Source organism: Aulostomus chinensis, chromosome 22 (genome assembly GCF_037954235.1).
Source record: "Aulostomus chinensis isolate RoL2024-O1b breed Wild chromosome 22, RoL_Achi_v1.0, whole genome shotgun sequence".
In the NCBI taxonomy this organism is placed as follows: Eukaryota; Metazoa; Chordata; class Actinopteri; order Syngnathiformes; family Aulostomidae; genus Aulostomus; species Aulostomus chinensis.
Window position 1 is genome coordinate 1,116,722 of NC_141341.1, and position 9,567 is coordinate 1,126,288.

Here is a 9,567-nt window from a genome sequence, read left to right on the forward strand (position 1 = left end):
AGCTCAATGGTGCTTAGCCTTCGGGGGCTGAGGTTCATTCAGTTTCAACCCTGACAAACATGATGAAATTGAGCTGACTGTGGAAAATGTAACATGGACGTGCTGTTGGAATTTCAAAATAAAGGTACACCTAGGAGAGCAATAGTGATTGATCTTAAGGTTTACATTGATTTTGTTAGAAATATCAATACAGATGTCACTGAGTGGATCTAAAACCCTCTATCAGGGAGCCCGCATCAAAGGACTACAAAATAAAAGACCCATCACAAACGCACCACCTCCTGATTGTTTCATTTCTTCTTCTTGAGTGTGTAATTATTGAGTTGATTGCATAAACGATATTTCTCTTTCACTTCCAGTGAGTTTAACTTCTTTTCTTGACAGGTTGGAAATGAAAATGAATGACGTGTGAATTTTGGTATTTCCCAAGTTTGGGTGGGAGCAGAGAACCGAGGAGCTTCATTCACTGATGTCGCTTCCATGAAAGCGCCAAACCCTCGACATAAAGAATCTCCTACAGACTTTCAAAATAAAAACAAAACGCTTTTCTTTTGAAACCAGAAGTCCAAGATGGTGCTTCTTCTTATCTGTTCTCACTCAAACCAGAACAGTAACCGTTCACCACGGGCGCGATTTTGCCTTTTCCCAGGCGACCGCCACCTGCGTGTGCAGGCGCAGCGCCATCGATCGTGCGCTGTTTGCCTGTTCCCGTGCCTGGCAACTCCGACCCTACATGGTTCTGGTTGGTTCAGGCTGAGCCTGAGGAGAACCAGTGCCTAGTGGGAGGAGTTCGCCAGAACTTCCGGAGGTCCGGGTCGTCTCAGGTCGAGCTCTGCGAGAGGCTCCGTCCGCACGTGGAGGACGCGGCACAAGCACACGGGCGCCTGTCCTCTCTGATCCTGCAGCCTAGTTTACTCTCATCTCCAGTTCTTTGTTAAGCAATAAAATAAACAAACGGTACCGGTTCGATGGTACCGGTTAAGCGAGTTCACTCGCCTGGAAATGAAGACAAACACGAGTTAGAGTCCTTTTTTTATTAAAGGTTTTCCAAGATGAACCCTGCTTCAACTCAGCCAGCTGGTATGTAAAGGGTCTGATCTCAGGTCAGTAGAGGAGGTTACCTGGTGCATGGACCCACATGTTGGGACGGATCCGTCTCTGCAGGGCCGTCGCCGCCTTCCTGAGTCCGGACTTCATCCGAACACAGGGTGGAGCGCGAGGTCGGTGCTGGGGTGCTGCGCACTGCATGCACTTGGTGGTGAATGCCCGAGGCGTCGCTGAGGACTACGCCGAGGGGACGGGGACGAACTCGCTGAATGTGCAGGCGTTTTGTGACTGCAAGTTCTGTTTCATGGGAGTGGATATCAGGTAGCCGAGGGGCGTTGACAACACCTTCACCTTCGCCCACTCCGACCTGAAAGAGGGGAACCACCCCTGCTGTCCTGAGCAGATAGGAGAGGGCGGATACATCATCCCGTGTTTGTCCGGGGGGACGCAGCCTACCACCTGATGTCCTCATGACTGAGTACTCTGATGGCATCGCTACGGGCTGTTAGCGGGCCCTGAAGGCGCCGTCCCCTCTGTCATCAACGTTTGTTTCATTCTGCACAATCACTGCGAAGCTTGAGGTGAAACCCTGAAAGAGCAGAGTCCAAGCCGCCCTCCAGAACCACCGGGACCTCCAGCCGCAGGGCAGGGACAGGCCTGCAGACGGTAACAAGGCCAGTCCAATGGGTCGTGGCCAAATTTCTCAATGTGGAAAACCTTTGACTGCTACGAACAGAACAAGAGCACCAACTAAGAAATCCCACGCCGCATGTCTCCGAGTCTCGTATTTGTAGCTTGTGAACTACAATGATGGACGGTGGCGGCGTTGACAGAGCTTGTTGACCTGCTGCTGAAGCTACGGTGTCAGACACCATCGCCACTAGAATCATGAAAACAGGGTTCATGCAGTCACGGAACACAAAGGCATGGAATGCAGAACAGCAACTACCAGTCCTGGAAAAGTTGTTTTTTTTGTTTTGTTTTTGTTTTTAATTTTAATTATTCCAACATGTTGCCATGGAAACTAGTCATTTCAAGTTTTCAGTTTCCTTTCATATCCAACTCCATCCTCTGACCTTCCTGAGTAAAGGACATCCATCGTTAGGACTGAGATACTCGTTTGCTGCTGCTCTCAACAACACATTTGTGGTTCTTCATGCGGAACAAGCGTGAGAACCGTCTGTTACAAACGTCGCAGCTGAACGGTTTCTCCCCCGTGTGCGTCCTCACGTGTTTGTCCAGGTCTTCTTTGCGGTGGAAACCTCTGAAGCAGTAGGAGCAGACGTGCGGTCTCTCCCCTGTGTGGATCCTCATGTGTCTCGCCAGGGTCCCGTGCTTTATGAAGCGCTTGCCACAGGCGCTGCACATGAACGGTTTCTCCCCTGTGTGGCTTCTTGCATGCGCCATGAAATCTCCCCGCCACCGGAACCGTCGCTCACACACCGAGCAACAGTACGGCTTCTCACAGGTGTGACAGATCATGTGTCGGTTCAAAGTTTCCCGGTGGTCAAAACTTTTACGACAGTGACAGCAGGTGAATGTTTTGGCGCTGTCGTCGCACCTCTCCTCGCCCAGGAGGAAGGTGTCGACTATTTTATTGTTCAGAGCCTTTAACCCAGACAGAGGGTCCCTGCTCTCACTCCAGGCTTCGTCCTCACTCGCTGGCTGTAAGTAACCGTCTGGATCAAAGCTCCCTGCCGGTTCTGATCCGCCGCCATCATCCCCCTCTGCTTTGATCTGTTCAGCTGAGCTGCAGGCTGGAGGCTGGCCGGCTGCCGGCGACCGCGACGGTGGACGTTCCTCTTCCTCAGCCTGGACAGGAACGAATGTGAACTTGATGATGTCAGTTCCTCCTAGCGGTTGAAGCTGTTCACTGAGCTGACTGGTCCACAGCTCCTCACGCTCCTCTTTGATGGGAGGGGGCTCGAGCGCCTGATGCTGCTGATCCTGCCTGGACCTCCAGGTCTGCTCCTCAGGGGGAATGTCTGCGGGACAGAAAAACACTCATTTGGCACGAGTTGATGGTTGCTAGTGATGAAGAAGAAACACCTGAAAGAAGTTGCCTGGCAGAAGAAGCCTCAACACCCAACAGATGGACTGAGTCCACCTGTGTGTGGAATTCCTGCTCTCCGGTGCAGCGAGCAGCGCCGGAGAGCAGCGCCGCCTCTGCTGCTGGAGCTCCAGCTCACTGCACATCCACCCAAGTGTCTGTTTTACCTCTCCAGTCCTCACTACCAGGAGGACTCAGCTCACTCAGGTGGTCTCCCTCCTCCAACCCTTCTTAGTGACTCCAGACTGCAGGAAGAACCAGCCACGTATATTTAGCTTGAAGCTAACAGAGACTGATGCTAACAGCTAAACTGACCAGGAACGTCTGGTCACCACCTCTCCAGGTGGTCTGGTGTAGTCCAGGTCTCCTTGATCCAGATGGAGGATCAGGGATCCACATACACCTGGACTGGAGACCAGAACTCTTCTGGTTCTCAGCTTCTGTGAGTGAGTTTGCCTGAACGCTGTGAACGAGGCTCCTGGGTTCCAGCACAGTGCTGTACCATCCTGAGAAGCTCCAGGCCCCAGCACACCTACGGGTGACCATAGACACTCCCTGGGGGGGCGGCGGCCTCCTCTCCCTACTGACCTTAAGAACCATTCAGTCGCTGTCACCAACATTCACACATCTCATCTGTGTTTACACCTCCAGCTGAGACGCCACACTGAGGCTGGCGAGCTGATGAGGTCAAGAAGAAGGAGAGGTTGTGCACGTGATCAGACACGACAGCTCGTAAGAACTAAGAACAGAGGTGCCTGAGACCAGAGGTGCCTGAGACCAGAGGTGCCTGAGGCCAGAGGTGCCTGAGGCCAGAGGTGCCTGAGACCAGAGCTGCCTGAGTCCAGAGGTGCCTGAGTCCAGAGGTGCCTGAGACCAGAGCTGCCTGAGACCAGAGGTGCCTGAGTCCAGAGGTGCCTGAGTCCAGAGGTGCCTGAGACCAGAGCTGCCTGAGACCAGAGGTGCCTGAGGCCAGAGGTGCCTGAGACCAGAGGTGCCTGAGTCCAGAGCTGCCTGAGGCCAGAGGTGCCTGAGACCAGAGGTGCCTGAGTCCAGAGGTGCCTGAGACCAGAGCTGCCTGAGACCAGAGGTGCCTGAGTCCAGAGCTGCCTGAGACCAGAGGTGCCTGAGGCCAGAGGTGCCTGAGACCAGAGGTGCCTGAGGCCAGAGGTGCCTGAGACCAGAGGTGCCTGAGTCCAGAGGTGCCTGAGTCCAGAGCTGCCTGAGGCCAGAGGTGCCTGAGACCAGAGGTGCCTGAGACCAGAGGTGCCTGAGTCCAGAGGTGCCTGAGTCCAGAGCTGCCTGAGACCAGAGCTGCCTGAGACCAGAGGTGCCTGAGTCCAGAGGTGCCTGAGACCAGAGGTGCCTGAGACCAGAGGTGCCTGAGACCAGAGGTGCCTGAGACCAGAGGTGCCTGAGTCCAGAGGTGCCTGAGACCCGAGGTGCCTGAGTCCAGAGGTGCCTGAGACCAGAGCTGCCTGAGACCAGAGGTGCCTGAGTCCAGAGGTGCCTGAGACCAGAGCTGCCTGAGGCCAGAGGTGCCTGAGACCAGAGGTGCCTGAGACCAGAGGTGCCTGAGGCCAGAGCTGCCTGAGTCCAGAGGTGCCTGAGACCAGAGCTGCCTGAGACCAGAGGTGCCTGAGTCCAGAGGTGCCTGAGACCAGAGCTGCCTGAGACCAGAGGTGCCTGAGTCCAGAGGTGCCTGAGACCAGAGCTGCCTGAGGCCAGAGGTGCCTGAGACCAGAGGTGCCTAAGACCAGAGGTGCCTGAGACCAGAGGTGCCTGAGACCAGAGGTGCCTGAGTCCAGAGGTCCAGTCAGATGCAGTTTGAGAGCTCTGACGTTTACCTGCTCGTGTGGTTTTCATATCAGTCAACTACCGATAACGAAGGAGTTAATCGGAATGTCGTCACCTAACTGCACCCTGGGAGCACCTCTTTGTCTGGTGGATGATTTATGAGAGCAAATGTTGAATGTTATTTTTATATCATCTTCATCCTTCCAGCTGGGAAGTCCCTGTCCTGTCAGTTAGTTCGCTAGCTGGCTAGCTAACTCGCCAGATCTTGCTTAGCCCGTGTCAGCTGACTCTTCGCTACATTTGCTCATTGTTTTCAGAATCGCCGTAGAGGAGGCAGACCTGTTCCCTTGGACCCGGGTTCAGACTTCGGCACCGGATCCCGGAGGCTGACCTGGCGGCTCATCTCCTCCTCATACTCGGTGATTGTTTTCTCAAAATGTCCGAATATCTCGTCGACAGCCGCCGTCAGCCGCTGCTGGACGAAAACCTTCAGACTCTGGAGTTTGAACATGTTGAGCAGAAGCAGCAGCCAGACGGAGCGGAACCGCCAGCCTTGAGATCCCGCAGTGACCGGAGCCGGAGACGGCTTCTTCTGGGCTTCTACCGCGGGGAGGACGGTTCCTCTTCCCTGTTGGCGGCCTCGACTACCGGGCCACCCGCGAGCCGCAAGCTGTGCTGCCGCCTGGTGTTGGGAGGGTGAGCAACAACCACCAGTCCCGCTTTCTTGATCAGGAATATTCTTGCTGGTGTTTAAAGATTCCCTCCGAACTACCCTCGACTACCAAAACAACTGACTGATGTGGCGGGAAACAATGTAGTATTGTTACTATTATTAGGTATCACATCGAGGTATTTGTAATGGGGGGGGGGGGGGGACGTTGTACTTAGACACTGCATCATTTCAAAGGAAATATTGTACTTTTTACTTCACGGCCTTCACCTGAGCTGACGGTTCAGTGAAGAGAAAGAAAACAAGACAACCTGCTGCCGATTCAACATTTCACCTGGATACCAGCTTGAGGACACAGTCTGCACCTGTTCCTGCTGGGTTCTCTCTGGTACTCCAGCTTCCTCCACAGTCCAAAGACATCAAGAGGGACCAGGTTAATCCAGACTCTAAATTGACCGTAGGCGTGGCTGGGAGAGCCAATGGTTGTCTGTCTCTATGTGTTGGCCCTGCCATGGACTGGTGACCTGTCCAGGGGGAAGGCTGCTGGGATAGGCTCCACCCCCACCACCCTCAACAGGAGAAGAGGGGGAACATGGAGGGAGGGAGGGAGGGATGATGGATGGAGGGATGATGGATGGATGGATGGATGGATGGATTAATTACTTCTCTTGAATGGATACTGTTACCCCTACCAGAGCAGTACTTCATCCAGGTACTTTACATGGACTCATTAAAACACCAGTGTAATTCTTCCATCGCTATTCTTCCCTCTTCAATGGTATTAATTATTGTGTTGCAAGTTACTGCGACCTCTGCCACCATTAACACCCAGGAAGAAGAGCTTTATTTTGAAAGTTTACGATGTGCTCCGGAAGCAGTTAGCTGTGGCTGCTTGGACAAGATGGCGGTTGGTGTCCAGCGCGTGTGTCCGTGAGCTGCAGCCGGCCCTCGATCACCGTCGGTGCGCAGCTTCTCTGGCTGCACTCGGTTCCGTAAATCTTCTATCGGTTGTCTGACGTTAGTTTATCTGCTCAACGCGAAACAAACACGGCGACGCGCCTGCGCGGGGTGAAGATGTCCACGGTGCAGATGCTGAGAGCGCTGGTCCGCCGCAGGCTGTCCGCGGCTGCTGACGACATCCTGGCGCTGTTCGAGCGCACGATCGCGGACTACGAGGCGGAGCTCCGCCGGCAGTGCGAACTCCAGCACGGCGGCGGGAAGCCGGCAGGTGGGTTTCCTGAAGTCACAGGGTTTCTACGTGACGTTGAAAGTTATAATTCACAGCCCCCCCCCCCCAAAAAAAGTTTCACGACTCCTTTCTTTAGTTCCTCTAGTATTTTCATAAATGAATGAAGTAATCTAGCAGTTGTTCCAACTCCCCCATCATCCTGACCCCAGGTCAGTCAGGACGAAAGGACGGCGACGGCCCCCGGCGTCCTGCTGCTCTCTGATCAGCTGTCAAGTGCTGGAGTGCGAATGTGAGAGTAGGAACCAGGAGCTTCGGTTCGGGGCCGAAAGATCGGAGGAGAACGTCTGGTTGAGACGATCCTGAGGTTGAACGATGAGGTGGGAGACGCGTTGGTCCACCAGACACTCAGCGTTCATCTGAGAGGCGTCAGTTGTGTTTGACCTTCACGTCCCGGCGTCGCTCTCAGGGCCAGAAAGTGTCAAGAACTCGTCAATGCTCACAACCGCTTTTTTCACCTTTAAGGGTTCTTTGGTATTTTCACCCTCCGGAGAGTCTGGTGGAAATCAGCCTCTAGTTATGGACCAGTCTAGTTATTCACTGATAGTCAAGCAAACGGGCCCGAAGGCCAGAAGTGATCACATGACCTGGCGGGCGTTATACTGGCTGAGCGCAGCAGCAGCTGGTGAGACTTGGGTCCCTGTCGAGCTCTGGTCCTCACCGCGATGCTGCCAGCTGCCACTGGACTGACCTGATGTGTTTGGTGTGTTGCAGGATTTGCTGCACACGAGCTGGAAGTCACCGTGACTGAGGAGGCTCCTCGGCAGCAGCAGACGTGGCGCTTGGGTCAGAACCAGCCGGACCCGCAGACCAGAGTCATTAAAGAGGAGCACGAGCACCTATGGACCTGCCAGGAGGGAGAGCTCGACATCACCAGGTTGACCTCTGACCCTGTCAAGAGTGAGGATGATGAAGAGACGAAGCCTCCCGCTGGTGAAGGATTGGAGCCAGGCGGCGACTGTCCAGATCCACATCTCCAGATCCTTTATAACCGGACCTCACCATCCTCAGAGGCCGCAGGGAGCGAGGACGTCTGGAAGCAGCTCCGGGTCCCTCGGCCCGGTTTGAACCTTCTGAAAAACAATCCCACCTCTCTCAGCAGCGAGGAGCACGACACCGCCAATTTGTCTGGCAGCTGCTCCAAGCACAGCCAGAGATTTGGCGGTGAAGAGCGCCTGCAGATCCACATGCAAAGACACACGGGAGAAAAAACATTCACGTGCCGGTTATGTGGCAAGAAATTCACCAAGAAGTCAAATTTGACGACACATTTAAGAGTTCACACAGGAGAAAAACCGTTCACCTGCTCAGTGTGCAGCTCCAGTTTCAGTGTGCGTTGCACGTTGGTGCATCACATGCGAGTGCACACCGGTGAGAAACCGTTCAGCTGCTCTGTTTGTGGCAAGAGATTCTCCAAGAAGAGTAATTTGACTACGCACACAGCGCTCCACAAGCAGGAGAAACCATTCTGTTGCAGCATCTGTGAGAAGAGATTCACTTGGCCTTCGCAGGTGAAAAACCACAAGTGTGTCATCAGCAGCAGCAGGTGAAGCAGGAAGTCAGGAAACGAGTCTCAGGTGCGAACCGCTGAGTGTTGGCGCAGGTCGAGGGGCGTCTCCCTCTCCAGCATCCGGCTCCAGGCCTCGTGTGTTTGACAGGAAAAGCGGCGTGCGAAGGACGGACAGCTAGAACCGGACATCACTGCAGGATGCGCTTCACCCACTTTTGTATAGACTGAAGTGGGTCAGCCATCTTGGGCAGCTTCATACAGCAACACCACAGGAAGAGCTGCTGAAGCGGATCAGGCAGCGACCCAGAGACTGAGGACTCGAGTCACATGACCTGATTCCAGCGGCAAATAGAAGCTGAATCAGGATTTAAATGTAATGAAGACTCACCAGACTGACTTTGATGAAAGACTCGAACTTTGATTTCATATTCATGACGTGAGTGAAAAGTCATGTTGTGATGTCATGATGTCATATGGTGATGTCATGAACAAATCACATCCACCTGTCCGGTTATGAAGACAGCGCACAAACGATGAACTGATGAGCCAGCATTGGCGAGTGCAGTACTTCTCAAACACAACAGCGTTCTCGTGAATGAAGGAGGCGGCGCCTCCACCAGGGCGCAGCAGGCGTCCACGGACCGGCTGTGCCGGCTCAGCTTCTCTTGGGTTTTCTGTGGTGATAAAAGGTTGAGGACAGACGAGGTCATTGTTTCCTCCAGCAGGCGTCAGTGGATTTAAGAGTTTAGGTGGGAATATTTTGTCATTTATGGTCAAATTTATGCAGAGGTGCAGCAATTCAATGGCGTCCTGTAGTTTCTCTGTGTGCCCACAAGGTGGCAGCAGCACATCAACTCCAGAACACGCTTGTGTTTTGTCATTTAAAAATCCTATAAATGTCAGGATGTGGATTTCTCATGCGTCAAGGTTGCACCTTCAGTGAGTGTGATGAGTTTGCTGGGTTCAGAAACACAAAGGTTTATGTGTTTCTTGTTTCAACAAATTAAAGCTGCTGTTTTCATCACGTGATCGCCTCATTTTGACTTCTAGAGCTAAAAGTTACTATATGAGCGTCTGTGGAAGTTGGAAAGAAGAAGTATCTGTTTCTCTGTCAGTGCTGCAGTGTCAACTACAAGTATTTAGATGGGTGTACTTGTACATGCTACCAGTTACACATCCCAGTGTTTGACGCGAGGCTCATTTATGGTTCAGTTCCTGAGTCGAGTTCATCCCCCAAACTGATCCAGGAC

The 9,567-nt window shown here is 53.4% G+C and overlaps 2 protein-coding genes across 2 annotated transcripts; one reads left to right on the top strand and one right to left on the bottom strand.

Annotated features, from left to right (window-relative positions):
• Nucleotides 1-937: 937 nt before the first annotated feature.
• LOC147240209 (uncharacterized) lies at nucleotides 938-5,537 on the bottom strand. The gene is made up of 2 exons (XM_086193496.1): nucleotides 5,231-5,537; nucleotides 938-3,032 (listed from the first exon to the last, which is right to left on the bottom strand). The coding sequence occupies exons 1-2, from the start codon at nucleotides 5,400-5,402 to the stop codon at nucleotides 2,149-2,151; spliced, it is 1,056 nt and encodes a 351-aa protein (XP_086049622.1). The 5' UTR covers nucleotides 5,403-5,537; the 3' UTR covers nucleotides 938-2,148.
• Nucleotides 5,538-6,429: 892 nt separating this feature from the next.
• On the top strand, nucleotides 6,430-9,341 carry LOC147240210 (uncharacterized). The gene is made up of 2 exons (XM_086193516.1): nucleotides 6,430-6,789; nucleotides 7,522-9,341. Exons 1-2 carry the CDS (start codon nucleotides 6,636-6,638, stop codon nucleotides 8,355-8,357), a joined length of 990 nt encoding a protein of 329 aa, XP_086049642.1. The 5' UTR covers nucleotides 6,430-6,635; the 3' UTR covers nucleotides 8,358-9,341.
• Nucleotides 9,342-9,567: the final 226 nt, after the last annotated feature.